At 32.3% G+C, this 18,148-nt stretch overlaps 1 protein-coding gene across 4 annotated transcripts in view; it reads left to right on the top strand.

Moving 5' to 3' along the window:
- The window catches only part of LOC107437961 (uncharacterized), a 100,539-nt gene that overhangs the window by 65,653 nt on the left and 16,738 nt on the right, over positions 1 to 18,148 (top strand). For all 4 annotated transcript variants that reach the window (XM_016050113.4, XM_016050112.4, XM_016050114.5 and 1 more), the window contains exons 4-6: positions 6,623 to 6,889; positions 14,257 to 14,514; positions 17,345 to 17,517. In XM_016050113.4, the coding sequence (XP_015905599.2) occupies positions 6,623 to 6,889; positions 14,257 to 14,514; positions 17,345 to 17,517 (698 nt within the window). The remainder of the gene's footprint in view (positions 1 to 6,622; positions 6,890 to 14,256; positions 14,515 to 17,344; positions 17,518 to 18,148) is intronic.

Below are 18,148 nucleotides of genomic sequence, written 5' to 3'. Positions count from 1 at the left end.
AAAATATTGTTATTAAACAAAAGCTGATTTTAAAATTTCAAAATATATTTTAATTAAAATAAAAGTTAGATTGACTAAAAGCCGAAGTTTAAAATTAAAAATGTTCGAATTTTAAACTAAAAAGCAAACATAAGAATTGTAATAATTTCTTAAAATTTTCGTTCTCTGAAAGATTTCTCAGTTTAAAAATAAAAAGGGAATTTTATAAAGATATCTAGCTGAAATTATTGAAAGAAAATTTAAAAAATTTAAAAAAAAGTTTGTTAAGAAATTCATTATACACTTAAAACAAAGTGTTAAAAATATATTTTTTTTTTTTAAAAAAGAAACTTTTTTTAACAAATCAATATTTGCTTGTACTATTATGCGTAAATAATTACAGAATTATTAAGTTCGATCGTAATGTTCAAATTCTTAATGAAGAAGTAAACACAAGTTTTGTTATATTTTCTAAAAATGATCACGCAAATAACAAAAGATTTCTTAGTTTAAAAATAAAAAAATAAATAAAAGTGAAATTTATCAATTACCTAACAGCATAGGAACAAAATTTAAAAAATAAGTTCGTTAAAAAATTATTTGTATGCTTAAAACAAAGAGCTAAATAAATTTTAGAAAAAAAATGCTTCTTAAACACTATTTTTATTATTATTTCATATAAATAATTTAATTAAATTAAATAATGAACGAACGAAAAACAAAGTAAGGCAAAGTTTCTTAATTAAATTCTTAAAAATAAAAACAAAAGAATTGTGATATTCGGTAATATATTTAGCTAATTAACTAATAATATAAAACGAAAATTAAAAAAAAATAATGATTTTACTCTCTAATAAAACGAAGTAGTAACTGATAAAAAAAAAAGAAATGAATAAAATTCGCAAACTTTTCAAATTCTTTTGAACAAATAAAGTTTATTGACTTATGTCCAAAAAATAAGTTTTGTTTTAACTTTATTTCTAAAAATAAAAACAACTCAAGATTTATAAATTTAAAATAAGTAATAGAAGCCCATTAAATTATTAGAAGTTTTATCCGAAAGGTTTTTAATAAATTAAAAGAAAGTAAAAAAATAACCTAACAAATTTATTTACTTTGTAATTTAATTCCTTATGGGTGCCTTAAATTAGATTTCCGATAATTTTCACATTTAAAAATATAAAAAAGTTTTGTCAGAAAATAAATAAAAAACTTGCCTAATTAATGAAGAAACTTTTCTTTATAAATTCTTTTCAATAATAGATTGCGTTCAGAACAAGGTTACGACGGCGATCACGAAGTTAATCCCATTGAAAATAATCTACAAGAAACGATTTCAAATCGCGAAGGTGCGAAAACGAACATGTGATATAACGATATAAGGTCTCAAAAGTGGTTTTGATTCTACCGCTTATCAGTCAAGGCCGTCTCAACATAACGAAACAATATCGTCTTCCACAGCGCGAGTTGGCATCGGAACGTAAGAGAAAGTCCTTGCGTGTATCGCTATATCGTTATATCGTCTTCTTCACTCGTCGGCTTAAATCAGATTTCTGATGCATCGCTTGGAATGAAAGTTGCTGTATCGGTTTGCCGATATAGGCGTTAAATCGATATGTCGCGATATATCGATTTATAGCCCAGTCCTAATCAATGCAATTAAGTTTTTTTATGTTGGCCCTTCAGTGGCTGTGTGGCGCAGTTGGTTTGTCGTCGGCCTTCTGAGCCCAAGTCTGCGGGTTTGATCCCCGGCCCCAGACACCGGATTTTCGGGATGCAGAAAATCCTCAGCGGCCATGTCGTATGATTATGCGGCATGTAAAAGATCCCTGGAGTACCTTATTGGCTCTTGGCATTTCCGGCAAAATTAAATTCCTAGTGCCACTTTAGCATCCAAATAGAGTCTAGGTGCTGCCATCTAGTGTGGTAGAAACTAGACGTCCAAATTAACATGACCAACGGTATCTCACCCATTGTGGTGGGGTGGTCTTGAAAGACTGGATACCATCTCTGGAGAACGCACTAGGTCTGCTCATCAGCAAGACCGATTGTGCAGCTCATTGGAAATAAATAAATAAAAAAATGTTGGCCCTTAATAAATCAGGTCGAATACCTACATAGGGGTAATGGTGGTTCATGATCGTTCCAACATTTGATTTCTAAAAAACTATGATGGAAATTTCTGGTGGTTCAACATGAACAAACCATCAAAACAATTTGCTATTCTTATGGTTGGATCATCATAAATCAGTCCGAATTCCAACATTGGGGATATGGTTACTTATGTTGGTTACTATTAAAAAAATATAATGATGACTATTGATGGTTGCCATGAAGATTATGTTGGTCCATCAATGAAAAACCATCAAACATTTTGAAATGGATTTTTCCGAACGAATGATCACAAGTGTTAAAGATGGTATAAATTGCAGAAACCAATAACTTTAAGCATATAATAGGGAATCGGAAAGCAAAGGAGGATCTGAGCGAGGTTGCGTGCTTGCTTAAAATGGAGAATACAATAATAACAAATAATAACAAACAAATAATCTTTATTGTTAAAATGTTTTTAAAAAATGCTCAAAGGAGTACCCACTAGTAGTAATATGGGCTTCACGCTGTCAAAACCACGCTGGGAGATTCCTGGAATTTCTACTATTTACAGGTGCAACCGTCTCCAACCGTTTGCAGTCAAATAAATGAATCCATATTAAACTAATCGTTCCAGTTATTGCTGCAATTATCATTGCTGCTGTAATGAACTGCACCTGAATATCAGATTTTGAGGCAGACAATGACTCACCTAACCAGAGAAAGTACTCCTTCGTTGCACAGCCTTTGCTTTGCTACTCCTATTGTCCTGAAAGTGATACATACACTGCTTTAAACAATTAACCAATGTTGCGGTTGTGGGTTGATCCTACACCGAGAAAATTGTTTGAATGATTGATACATTATGGACAGACTTAGTAGGCTATGTGATATAAAAAATGGCATTTGTTTGGATGAAAAAAATGCGTTTTGTTGAGCATTTGGGTAAAGGAAATAAAACACAATTTCTGCATTCGAGAAAGACAAATAAAAAAAAGTGTTTCCTTAAAAGAAAATCGTTTTTAGTCGGGGGTATGGTTTTTCCCGGACAGCCAGCAACGTTGAACACCTTGGGGGTATCGAGTCAATGAGCTTATTAATAAGGGGCTGAGGTATTCTACCCCACTCCTCCAGAAGAGCTCTTACCAGTTATTGGAGAGTTTTTGGTGGTGGTAGGCGTCCAGCAATTCGTCTGCTTAGATTGCACCAAACATGCTCGATTGGGTTTATGTAAGAAGAACACGCTAGTCAACCAGTTCGTATGATTTCTTCCTCTAAAAGAAAATCATTCACCCAGTTAGCAGGATGTGGCCTGCAATTGTCGTCCATTAACGTGAAGTCATCTTCAATTGCTGAAGCGTAAGGGACTACAATTGCTATTAATTTTTTTCTCGGGGTGGAAGCAATTCAATATAGAAATTATATCCGTTAAAAAGATTGGTGATTATTGATATTTTATTATTCCCGAAAAAAAGCTAAAAAGGAAATTTATTTTTTTACCAGTTTTTACTCTTTTCCGTCTTGATATTTATGGACTTTCAGCCCTGGCTAGAGCCACTTTTTTCGGCTGAATTTGGCACTTTCTATTTCCCTCTCTTCTCTTATTTCTCTTCTCTAATTTCTCTCTCTAATTTCTCTTCTTCTCTCTCTAATTTCTCTTCTCTAATTTCTCTTATGCTGATATGTTTCTGTCTGCAACTATCTAGAGATGGGCAAAACTGCTACTTTTCAGTCACTGTTACTTCTGCTACTGGGACCCAAAAGTAACAGTGACAAATAGCAGTGACTGTTATTATTTCGATATAGATTTAATCGATATTTTATATCGATTAATCGTTTTTATTTATAAAAACTTGGTATAAATTAATCGATTAAGTGCTTTAGTTAATAATCGATATGATTAGTTTTTAGTTAATTTAATCGATATAATATTTTTATTGTAAAATTAATCGCTGTAATTAGTTTTTAGTAAAATTAATCTATATCATCAATTTTTAATGTAGTCAATTAAAAAAATTAATCTTTATACTGAGTCATTCTTATGGAAAGAGATAATTTTTAATAATGTATATCGCAGTACGCAATTTAGTAGTATGGTTTTTAATAACTAATATGGGACCTTATTTAATTCTTGTAAAATGTTAAAATAACAAAATCAAAGCTTTTATCTCGGATAAGATATTAAATTAAAACTCATAATTCTTCTCGTTACTTATATTTCGTACACCAGGATCTGTTATAAGAGCCAACAGATGGCGCCACTAAGCATTTTTTTTTAAATTTTGCTGTTTGGAAAGGAGAAATAAACACTGTGCTTTAATTTTTCTAATAGATATAAAAAATTCAACTGCTTTATGCAATTGTTATTTATATTTATTTCAGTAAATTACAATTTATCAATATTTTTCTAGGCATGCATAGATGTGTGATTAAGAATCTATGAGTAATAATTGAACTCTACTAGAGTATTATAGACGAATACCCTAGAAAAAAGGATAAGAAAATCAAATAAAATAGTTCAAAAGTGAATTATCACCAAAGCGTTAAAAACTCCAAAACTTAACTGAATTTATATTTTGGCTTTTTTCGTTGCCATGGCTCTAATCGCTATAAATATCGATCTTAGACTTTCTCTCTACAAAATGGGCGAGAACGGAATTTCTTTTTTTAAATCTTATTATTTAAAAAAATTACTTGAAATTTCAATAACTTTTTAACGAATATTATAGAAATAAATAAATTTAATTTAATTTACTTAAATTTACTTAGTTGTTTTCAAAGTGGTTGATTAATTTTTTAATTTGACATTTATTGATAGCAGTCTTTATTCTCTTCACGATTTGTACAGTTCTTAAATTAAACAAAAATTAAGATAAAAAGTAAATGTCATCAGTCTTTCTCACCCAGTTGTGGTAGAATTACAATAATTTAAATGGGAAAAAAAAATTATGATCAAAATTTCACAGAAATTAACTAACTACGCACAATTATTGGCAGAATTTTGGAAATGATATCTATTTTTTCTTTTATAACATTCAAACAAACTTTTCATCCATTAAAGTAGACATTTTAAAAGATTTCTTAAACCTGACATTTTACCATTTATTTTTTAAAAAATCATAAAATAATTTATTAAAAAAATATTTAAATTAAAATTTTATGTATGCAACTGATATCGACTTGTATTTAGTTGCTTGAATAAATTTAATAGAAAATATTAGCCGCAAAATTTTGATAGGTATAAATCTATAAATAAAAATGTAAAACGTGACACTTGCTTTCCCGAGGCATCGAACCACAGACCTTTCATACACTAGCGCGGCACTATACCCACTATACACTTTACGTCCGAGTATCAATTTGCTTATAAAAATTTAAATTATTATTACGTACTTTTAAATATTTATAGATATTTCTTGAAATTTTTACTTATTGTTGATTGTTACATTGTTGATATTTAGTAACTTGTACTAATTTTTCGATTTAAGGGGGAAAAAAGAAGATAACATTTTTCCTTTTTTTTCACGACTTAAGATATAAATAAAAATGTTTGCTATGTCTGGAAACTTGATGTAAAAAATTCTAATCTTTAAACAATATCTGTTTCTTCTTCTACTTTTTTATATGCTGCATAATTGATATTTATGACCGAAAATTCAGTTCCCTTTAAAGAAGAAAAATCAATAAAAATAATAATTTGTTTTAGATTTCAAGTATGAATATAAACTAAGCTACGGTTGAATATATACAAAAATATTATATATTCGAATTATATCTTGTTCAAATATATAATATTGTATTAAGATTACTATTAAGATTTTTCTATTATCGAACAATTTATCTAATACTAAATTATAAAAATTATCAAAATAAAAATAGAAATCATGGCTTTTTTTAATTTCTTTTTTTCTTCAAACTAAAATAGAGACTGAACTCCGTTATGATATTTGATCAAAAATAACAGCAAAATTTTTCAGAGTGGAGCAGCTTGAATTTAGAAGCGACGAAAATGCTTCCATTCGCAGGGTACGAGCTGGAGCATCGGCCGGCAATATTCACTGGTATTTCAGTATGTTTTTTGGAGCAGTGAATATACCTGTGGCATTTGGAACAGCTAGAGTAGCAGTGATAATTGTCACAGTGACAGTAGCAGTGAAATTTGTCACTGTGACAGTAGCAGTGAAATCTGTCACAGTAACAGTAGCAGTGATTTTTGTCACAGTCACAGTAGCAGTGATTTTTGTCACAGTGACAGTAACAGTGACTTGTCACAGTGACTGCTCCAGTCACTGTGACAACTTTTTGGTTGGAACAGGCTGTCACAGTGACTGCTCCAGTCACTGTGACAAGTCACTGTTACGTTACTTTCGACTCATCTCTACAACTATCCACGTGGTGTCGCTCTAACGAGGAGCGTCGTGTCTGAGTGCTCGAAATATGCCGATCGTTCTCTCATTTAAACTACGAATCAAAGGAAGTTTTTATATTCAATAAGTTTTTTGCTTCACTTTTTCTTGAAATTATTCGTTGCATATTTTTTTAATTCTTTCAGCTCCTCGATGCAATCGACTTTGGACGTTCGAAAGAGTGGTAGGTTACGAGATATCTGGGTTCGATGATAGAACAGTGCCAGGCGTCAGCAGTCGACTTCAGTGTGAAGAACTGTGCCTAAGGGAGAAAGGATTCATTTGTCGATCTGGAGAATACGATTATTCCTTTCAACAATGTCGACTGAGCAGTGAAGATAGGCGATCTCAACCTTCATCTTTCAGACCGGCATTCGGCGATGTCGATTATTTTGAAAACCAGTGTATACCTGGTATGTTTCTAGTGCTTTTTTTCTTAATTTATAGCTGCCATGGAATCAAATGGCTTTCTTTAAGTGATCTAACTATTGATTTGACATTTTAAGAGTTTAGAGGAAAGTGACATTTTCAAGAGTATTTATTAACCAGAGAAAATAACATAGAGTGGTTGTATTTTTATGGATATTAGTAATGAATCAATTTTTTTTTTCACTTTAACATAACTAATCCAAATTAGTCTGGAATATGCTTGCGTGGTTTTCATTTCAAAGTAGGTATTGATCAGGGCTCGAAAAAAGTCAGAAATTTTACCCGTCCTCGAGGACGGCATGTCCAACAATGCAGCCGTCCTCCTTTGAAACTAACCCGTAGCTTCTAAATAAATAAATATATAATTTTCTCTTATTTATTACTAATATTTATATAAATTGCTCAATGAATTAGTAGTTACTAGGATTACATTATACAGTAAAAGAAATACTAGGTTACTAATAGTAAAACCTAGTATTTATTTTATGAAATGATTTAAATGACAAAAGTCAAGTTATCTGGAATGTCAATTTATCCGAGGGTACTGCGTTTTCTAAATGAATCAAATATGACATTTGCCAGTTCCACAATCAAGCCAATGATTTAAAGGGGTTTCTGCACAGAAATCTGAAAGGGGTTTTCCATTTAGGTAGATGTTCATAATTGCGTTTAACGCTTTTTGTTTAAGACCAGTACGTAATGCATACCTGCCAACTTTAAATCCTTTCCATTATCATTTTTCCCAGTGGTATTAAAATGGAATTAAAACTTCAATTTTTAGCAAAAAAATACGTTGTACTTGAGAAAACTTAAGATGACAATCATGATAGTTACGCATATTAATATATGTGCTTAATTTTTGTAAGAATAGTGGTGATCAAAATCATTTAAGAATTAAGTTTATAAAAGAAGAAATAGTATATATTTACTACCACTTTAAATATGAAAATGAAATCTTCCGGAAAATCCGGAAGAGTTGGCAAGTATGGTAATGTGTTTTTTTTTTTTTTGTAAGTTCATTGCTGAAAACCTCTTTCAACCACTGCAATACCCCCAGTCAGAGAAAACATCAATTCCACCATGATCAGTATGTTGCTGTTTTTCTAGATTAGAGGATCATTTTAGAAGTGAGGCGCTAAACTCTTGTAAGATAACAAAAATTGAAAATGTATCGCGAACATTAAAGGGAAAATGGCCGTCAGCACGGACGTTGGATTCGAGAAATTCGTTGTCCGCGGGGAATTTTTGACCGCCGAGGACGGGCGGTTTTTCGAGCTCTGGTATTGATAAATAAAATAAGGCAAAGAATCATTATGGAAGCCTTCTAATTTCTATAATATATATAGAGAGCTATATAGATATAGATCTATATACGTAATATATAGAGAGATCATCTCTCTATAATAAGCTTTCTAATAAATCTATGATAAAATAATTCAAATACTACTTTTTTTTCCTTCTTACCCTGATTGCAGCCACTCTGAAAATGATACTTAACTGGCTCATCCGCTAAACTTTTCAATTGTAGGCGAAATGTGAAATTATTGGAGTTAATAACCAATATTACGCTTTTCAATTTGTTATGGAATATGATTTGAATTATGATTTTATAACAGAGCTGTCAAGATCTGGAAAAAAAAATCAAAAAGAAGTTCCAAAGCTAATGGAAAATTTTTAAATACCTACATAACACACATAAACGGAGTTTCTACTTCGCATTACAAAACAAATCTCCGAGATTTTTAAAACCATTGTCTTCATTTAAATAAAAAATTGTTTTGGAAAATACGAATTATATAAAACATTTACAATTTTATAAATTCCGTTCAAAAAATTTAGGAAAATGGAAATGGCGCATCAACGTAGGAGGAACTCAAAATTTGACATGCCACTACGCAGATCTATTAGAATTTGTCAGTCTGAGCAAATTGTTTGTTAAGCCTAAAATGTTGAAGGAAAGAAATTGACTGAAAAGTTTTCCCAAAAATTATTAGAATATTTAAGGACTTTCTTCGAAGCTGTCTCGCCAAAACACCACAATTAAAATTCGTAAATTATAATTTTACACCACATTTACTATCTTACCATGAAAAATTATAAGATCTTAACAACGAGCAAAAAGCTTAAATATTTAAAATATATTTCTCACTAGGATATTTTAAAATTCACTCTAATGAATACTAATTATCACCACTTATCTAATACATAGAGAGTAGTAGAAAGAAGATGTTAATACATTTCAGTTTATAATACGATAAGTTAAAGTCACATGTTTTAGTCTATTTTTAAAGGAGCAGACAAGCGCATATGTATGAATATAAACCTGTACGTGTTTTATTGACTTTAAATAAAATATGATACAGGCAAAAAATAATCGAAACTAAAGAAACCATTTTTGAAAAAATCTTTAACTTTCCGAACAAAACTAATTTCAGATTTGAAATGCCCACTCCCGAATTAAGTAAGATCAAGTGCTTGTATAAATGCAACAGAAAATTTGTTCCCCATTGTTATTAACAGCTGTGACATATATTTTATAACCGTTTTTGAACAGCGGACCCAATTTCTGGGTTTACGACTATTAATGTTCAAATCCGTAGCCTTGTAATATTGAACCCAATCCAGAAGACTGGATCAAGCTTTGAGTGAAATTTGCCTTCGTGGTAGACTTTTTGGTGGAACTAACACGCATTTGCGTTACATGGAGAGGAAAACCATGAAATCCAAACATAGTTAGCCTGAGGGCAAGCGGACTTTAGCCCATGATCCATCTACCACCGAGGATATTTTACGTCGGTACTGTGGTCGGTGCGAAATTCGACTAGCCATTGCTGGGATTCGAACCTAGGTTACCTCATTGGAAGCCGAACGCTCTATCCCCTGAGCCACCACGACTCTAACATATAATTACTATAAATAAATTTTGCAAGTAATTTTTGTCATTATCTTGATTAGTCCATGATCTTTTGTCCTTATCTTGATAAAAGTAGGCGGCAATAAAAACCTGGAAAAAATAAACGTTACTGTTATTGTTGTTAATTTCCGTCGCACTAGAGCTGCACAATGGGCTATTGGCGACGGTCTGGGAAACATCCCGGAGGATGATCCGAAGACATGCCATCACAATTTTGATCCTCTGCGGAGAGGATGGCACCCCCGCTTCGGTAGCCCGACGACCTGCGCGCGAAGTCGAGCACTCTACGGTAGCACAGTTTAAAGAGGACCAATACCGCACACCCTCGGTTCCTACGCAGACTGATCCAAGTGGTCACCCACCCGCACACTGACCGTAGCCAGTGATGCTTGACTTCGGTGATCTGCTGGGAACCGTGTCCAGGGGTGAAAGCGAGACGGAAAAGAGGAAAGGCTGGTAGTAAAACCATTTCAGTTATAGCTAGTTTTGGGGAGGAGTTTTCTTACTCTTTTTTTTAAATTTTTCAACAATATCTACTTTATCTTGGAAAAGAAGCAGTTTTATATATATGCCAGAATTATAAAAGAAATCTTGATAGTTACAGATATTTCATTTTTTTCGAAAAAAATGCTGGAATGAAATGCTTTACGTACCAGGTTTTCTCCTTTTCCGTCTTGCTATACAAGGGCTTTCACCCATGACCGTGTCTTAACGATCAGTCCACTGCGGGACGGAAAAAATAAATGAGTGGTAGCTAAGGTTTTTCAATACTGAAAAATGCTTAAATTTAACTTTTATTTTGTGAATGACAAAATTATTGACAAGTTATTTTCTTCACCCATATACATTTCCTCTAAGTTAGATATTTATTGATAGCTTAAAACAACTAGATATATATCACTTTCGCTACAACTTTTTAAAAAAAATTTCCGGAACGTGGGAATCCTGTGAAACAAACTCACTACCAGTATTATTTATTTCCCAGGAAAAAAGCAGTTCTGAAAGCCTTTAGCTATTAAGTTTTTAATACAAAACTGTTGTGCTGCGCGAAAGCGTGCGTGCGTTCTGTACTCCTATTGGATGAAATGATTTTAATGTACCAGTATCATACCTGCCAACTTTTAATCCCTTCCATTATCATTTTTCCCAGTGGTATTAAAATGGAATTAAAACTTCAATTTTAAGCAAACAAATACATTGTATTTGAGAAAACTTATGTTGACAACCATGATAGTAACGCATATTAATATATGTGCTTAATTTTTGTAAGAATTGTGGTGATCAATATCATTTAAAAATTAAGATTATACAAGAAAAAATAGTATATAATTACTACCACTTTAAATATGAAAATAAAATCTTCCGGAAAATCCGGAAGAGTTGGCAGGTATGCAGTGTGGAGGCAAAAAAAAAAAAAAAAAAAAACTGAGCCAAAGTAAAGTTTCTCTTTCGATTTTCTTTCTAGACTTCTTTGTAAAGAGGAAATAATAATTTTGTAATGTAATTATTGTCTTATTGTTACTTTTTAACTGTTCTTCTAAATACAAGGTCAAAAATAATCTCGCTTTTGTTATACAAAATATTGCTACTTTACTTAAAATTGCAATTATGAATGCACGAAAGAGATAAAAGAATGATTAGAAAATTGTTTAATTGGTGCAGCGATGCAAGACATGCATGCAATCATAATAAATGAATAATTTTTAAATTCACATTTCATTGAAATTCATGGGACTAAAATTAGAGTTTGCAGCTCATGAAATAAATCTATAGAAACTGAAGTTTATCAAATTCTTTTAAAATGTCCTTATAAGCTTTTTCGTTGTTGAAAATTAAAAAAAATTAATAAGCCCACACTTTGAGTGCCTTAAAACATAGACTAAAATTTAGTTTCAAACTTTATATACTTTCTTTTTAACACAAAAAAAAGTCTGGTTTCGTGTTTGCATTTTAGACTGAATTTTGAAGACTGTGGTTATCAACAACCTTCCAAATAGACAAAATGCCGACCTGCCAACTGCTACGCGTTTAGCTAAATATTTTACACGTTGAACGCCACGCTAGTTTTACACGTCTTGCCCATCTAGCCACGGCTAATAACTACAAGCTAAATTTGCAAATATTAGACGAATTTTTCTATTTTTTAGAAGGTTTATCATGACATATCTGATAAAAGTGGTGAATTATATAAACTTACGAATTATGTAGAAATAGTGGTGGATAAAAATCTACTAAATTGAATTTATTAAACCAAGAATCACAATAATTAAGTAAATTTTGAATAAATTTTCTGCAATTCCATAAAAGAGTGTAAATTTTATAGTTCTATATTATGTTATACGCTGTCAGTCAGCTGTTTTTCGCGGCCTATGTAAAAGGTCAGTGTCAGCCACCGGTGGTTGACGCGGCCTAAATGTAATTTCAGTGTCAGCCACCGGTGGTTGACGCAGCCTAAATGTAATTTCAGTGTCAGCCACCTATGGCTGATGCGGCGCTCAACGTGTTAATAAAGTGGTAAACATTTAAAAGCTAAAGTTTTTATAATTTCTGATAACTTTGCTAACATTCTAAAAGCCTTACCTTTGTAGAGTTAGAACAAAGAAGCGTTGCATATGAACTTTTAAATCATTTATATATAGTGGCGTGAAAAATAAGTTTAAATGAATAAAAATTAATACATTTAAACATAAACTTTGCTACAACTAGAATAAATTTTTACGAAAAGCACGGAAAGTTGGCAGCTTTGAATATGCTGTGCGTAAGCAGGCTTGCCAACTTACTACGCGTTTTGGAAAAATTTCTTTCTGCAGTATCTATTATGTTTATGTTATTCTTTGTTTCGTACATTTGATTTCAAGTCATTTTCCACACTAGAATTTATTAAGGATTTAAAAGTTCTTAAAAAACGCCACTTTGATCTAGCATATTCGTGGTAAGGCTCTTAAAATTTTGACAAAATCACTAAAAATTCAGAGAGGTTTAGGTTTTAATTGGGTACTTGCACTTCAAGAAGAAGATCTCCCATACCCACACATGTGACCTATAACGTCAGCGGCAACTTATCTTTATCAGCAAAATGGCGCGTTGAAGTTGTCTAATAAATTAGAATGTTAATTAACGATACTTTAATTAAATACAGAGCTGTATCGCACATAGTTGAAATATAATTCTTTCTCGTCTATACTTCTTTTACTTAACTTAGATTTATTATTTGTTTAAGCATTTTATTGTAACGGTGATATATTTTTGTTTCGTGTACCTGGCAACTTCGATGCATAATTAATTTATGTTCCACGTGGCGTCGTGCCTATCTTTATGTTAAGTCTCTGCTTAAATTCATAGTGAAAGAATTTAAATCTTTAAGAAAGAATCTTTGTGAAAGAATTTAGAATGTGTCACAGAATTTCGACTTGACGGGCTGGCTTACTCGAAATAGAATGGAAAAAAGAGTTGCTAACGTAAGCAACTGCCACGTTTCAACAACCAATCAGGATCGAGATACCCGCACTACGTCACTTGCAAGTATCCGATTGTCTACCCCTCTTCAACACGTTGAACGCCACGCTAATTTTACATGTCTTGCCCATCTGGCCACGGTAAATAACTACAAACTAAATTTACAAATATTAGACGGATTTTGCTATTTTTTTAGAAGGTTTATCATGACATATCAGGCAAAAGTGGTGAATTATATAAGCCTACGAATTATGTAGAAATAATGGTGGATAAGAATCAACTAAATTGAATTTATTAAACCAAGAATCACAATAATTATGTGAATTTTGAATAAAATTTCCGCAATTCCATAAAAGAATGTAAATTTTATAGTTCTACATGTTATACGCTGTTAGCCAGCTGTTTTTCGCCAGCAAGCTGTGGCAGACGCAGCCTAAATGTAATATCAGTGTCAGCCACGTTGACGCGGTCTAAATGTAATTTCAGTGTCAGCCACCGGTGGTTGACGCGGTCTAAATGTAATTTCAGTGTCAGCCACCGGTGGTTGACGCGGTCTATATGTAATTTCAGTGTCAGCCACCAGTGGTTGACGCGGTCTATATGTAATTTTAGTATCAGCCACCGGTGGTTGATACGGTCTAAATGTAATGTCAGTGTCAGCCACCGGTGGTTGACGCGGTCTATATGTAATTTCAGTGTCAGACACCGGTGGCTGACGCGGCCTAAATGGAAAATCTAGTGTCAGCCACCGGTGGTTGACGCGGTCTATATGTAATTTCAGTGTCAGACACCGGTGGCTGACGCGGCCTAAATGGAAAATCTAGTGTCAGCCACCGATAGCTGACGCGGCGCTCCACGTCTTAAAATATTTTGCAAAATCGTAGTAGTTGTCAACCCTGTGTAACTATAGCCACCAACTTGTATATTGTTGATGAAATGGCTGCTACAGCTGGTAATAATACGTAATCTTTTTCTTCCTAGATGGCAGCACGGGTTGTGATTATGAAGAGAAGTCCGATACGGACATTGAAAGGGTTGATGCATCCATAACATCTTCATCAAAATTTGAGTGTCAACAGCAATGTGACACAACTCCGAATTTCCTCTGTCATGCTTACAGTTATCGAGAATCTAGTTCATCATGCAAATTGAGCAGCGACGACACATTTAATCTAGGTTCCAGTGCTGTGCGCAGAAGAATCGGGACATCTTATTACCAAAGATCCAACTGCCTAGATTGTAAGTCAATTTCTTCTCTTGGGGTTGGATTAACTATTTTTTATCCACGGTTTAGGAAATAGTTCTTTTCTCAATTAACATTCAAGAGAGTATTTTATATACTTCTTATCTGTATTTATTTTTAACGTATTGCATTACAATGTTAACCCATTGATATACGAACGTAAACAAGTGCAAACCGGTTTCAGTCACGTAAAAACAATAAAGCTGTATAGTATCAAATTATAATTAAGATTTTACATAGAATCTTATATTACGTCTAATAATTTGGTCAGGGTCTGTGTATTAGTTAGATTTGTTATCATCGGTGTTCACAGTTTAATAAATGATTTTTTTTTCTCTCAAGTAAATAACTAAATAAATAATAGCAAATAAGAAATAACAGCATGATTGATAAGAAAAGTTTTAGCAGTACAATCAGTATACTTTTGACATTTAGAGTCTCGGTTATGAACTTACAGCACGAGTACCGGAAGTACAATAGTTGGAGGCTGTAGGAATTATTTTCAAATTAACGTTTCCTGTTACAAACTATGCAGCATTAATAAGTTTAACTACTAATTGAACAATGGGTTAATCGAGACCGCTTAGGCTCATGGGATAAATGAAATGACCCAGGTTTGATTTGAAGCCATTGCTGGTCGATTGGAAATCTGCTTCCTGCTCTCACCGACCGCAGTGCTCGCGTAACTTTCCCTCAATGGTCGACAGATCATGGGTTAAAATCCGCTCACCGTTGGGCTAATGTAAAACATGCATAGATATAACGTAAATGCGAGTTAGTTCTAATAGAAAGGCTTGAAGAGTTCCCTTGTCTTGTGGGTTGAATTTAAGATTACAAAGATACGGGTTAGAAAACTGATAGTTGTAAGCTCAAAAATTGGGTCGGCATTTCAGCGCCACCGGTTATAAAATAAAATTTTAAAAAAAAGTTTTTATTTTTCTTATATTTGATTGAATTTATGAAACTTTCCTTTGATCGTTTAGTTATTTAATTTCATATAATGCTTGGATTAATTTTTTTTTTTTTTTTGTAAAGTTGTCCAGTGTTAACCTACTTTTTTAAAAAAAGAACTTCGTTCTAATTTAAATTTTTAAATGTGTATCTATTTTCTCCTTCTTAAATTTATTTTTGTAATAAAAATAATTTATCATCGCCATCGATGCGTATTTTTGTGCTTTACTTGTCCTGCTTTTTTTTTTTTTTTCTAAAAAAAAAAAAAAAAAAAAAAAAGTTTTAATCCGTTTAATTGCTCTATATATGCTTTCGATAAATTATCAATACAGATTTTTATTTTTATCAATACGGATAATTATTTTTTATCAATACATATAATTTACGGAAAATAAATGGCAGCAAATAAAAATTTAACAGAATGTATTTTAGTTTAGTTGCATTTCATATCTACAATATTAACTAAACGTTTCCGTTTAAAGTTACTAGATGGCGCTACTGTGACTAGAGTGAAAAAAATTTTGAAAAATGCATTGCGATGATGTCGGGAACTTCCTTAAGTATCATTCTCTCATGATTTAAATATTTATAGATCTTATAAAATCAATGCTTACAGAATATGATTAGGAAAAAAAATTTTATTTCAGTTATTTTATTTTATTCCCATTTATCGTTTCACGATGCTACTCTTTTTCCTTATGCCAGAAAATGAGCACTAATTTCTATCATTTTTTTTAAAACTTATATAAATAAACAAAACAAAAGTGAAATTGAGGATGTGTAACATTATCATGCTTGAATAAATCCAAACGTTTGAAGGAATGCTTTTATTTAAAAAAAAATTTCTTACATGCTAGTGACGCTTTTTTTTTTAAATGCACTTTATAAATGAAGTTTCATGACAGTAGCTTTAGCCTCCATGTTGTCTAAACATAATTAGTTAAAAAGCGTTTGTGACAAGATGTTTAAAAACAAAAATTCTTATTATTGAACGGTATTTTTTGTCTTTATTTTCTCAGATTAATTGTTATTATATTTTTAGTAAAATTGTGTCAAATTTTCTATATTACTGAAAAAATGTTTGGCACGTGGTGCATAAAAACATTTTGTTTTCTTTTTAATTTATAATCCAGTGAAATTGTCCCAAACCCATCAAAATTAAGCAAGCAAATATTTTTTAAAAAATGTATACATTATAACTCGATTATTAAAACTTTGACTATTCCCCATGTAATGTTAGACAAAATCATTTTAAATTATCATAAAAATTTGCTAATTACCACAATAATTTGGTTACTCAAATACATGAACATATATTTGACATCCATAGGAAAATTTTTATATTTAAGTGGTCTCTAAATCATAGAAATTCCTTCTTGATTTGGTGATTAGTTTAAAACCACTTGAACATTTTTGGTGGACGACCGGGAGCACCAAATTACTACCTCCGTGCTCCACCAAATGTGTGATGAAACCATGTCGCATTTGTGTGATTATTAAATACGTGAATTTAACCCTTTTTTGGGTGGTGATATAAAAACTGTCTCTTTTTTTTTTTTTTTAACAATAACAAAAACTTTTTTTTAATGACAGGCACTGAACTTCTCCGTTTTTCGCCTAGGAAAATGGCGGTAGTATTACTCATTTAACATTACCCAGTGGGCACCTAAGTCACAGAGGCGAGCAACATTACCCACGCCACACTGCCCGCAGATATTCGTTTATAGGGTGGGCCACATTCACTCATCACCCAATTGAGAACAACACACAGAGAGAAACATCCATGCCCTGAGCAATAATTAATTTATTTCTGAGCATATATTAATTTATTTTTAATTAATTTGATGAATTGATTTCAAATATCTCATATTTCAGTGAAACTGACATGCACTGATACGACCATGCAACTGGTACTCAAAACTAGAGAACCTTTCGATGGACGAATTTACTCGCAAAGCAAGCCTTACGCATGTCAAGTTTTTGGTGAGAAGCAGGTTATAACCAGGTTTGTAATGGATGTTAAAGGCCAATGTGGAGTTGAAGTTGAAGTAAGTGCAATTGAGCTTTAACTAATCGCAATTACATCACTTATATTCTATAAAATATCAGGATGTTATTTACTCGTATTTAGTGTTAAGCTCAAGTTAAATTTCGCTTAACTTAATTTTCTCATGGAATCTCTCAAGGATTGGGCGAGGAGGTCCAATTCCTTGGCCACCCAGATCACCTGATATAACGCCGCTGGACTTTTTTCTTTGGGGATTTATAAAGGACAATGTTTACAGGAGGATCGTGTCAAACATTGATGACCTAAAAGCCAAAATTACAAGCGCAATAGCCTCTGTGGATGCCGACATGCTTGCCGCTACCTAGCGTGAAATTGACTATAGACTTGATATTCTCCGTGCGACGAAGGGAGCACACGTGGAGGTTCATTGACAAGGGTCATGAAACTTTTTGAGTCTCCCTAACCATTTATGTTATTAATTTTAATCTATCTTTATTATTTTATGAGTTATTAAACATCAAAATGGGTCCCGGACTTTATAAACACCCTGTATTAACAACAAAAACTTCGAACAGTTTCATTGGCTCCAAAAATGTGAAATAAATGATACCGCCTTACTTGTTATTGTCTATCATCTGAAAATTTTATCGGCTGATTTAAAAGAAAGATAT

The sequence above is a fragment of the Parasteatoda tepidariorum genome, chromosome 5 (assembly GCF_982258835.1).
Source record: "Parasteatoda tepidariorum strain Cologne lab strain chromosome 5, Ptep-v5.0, whole genome shotgun sequence".
Lineage (NCBI taxonomy): Eukaryota > Metazoa > Arthropoda > Arachnida > Araneae > Theridiidae > Parasteatoda > Parasteatoda tepidariorum.
The sequence above is the reverse complement of the archived record's forward strand: the minus strand, read 5'-3'. Positions and strand labels throughout refer to the sequence as shown.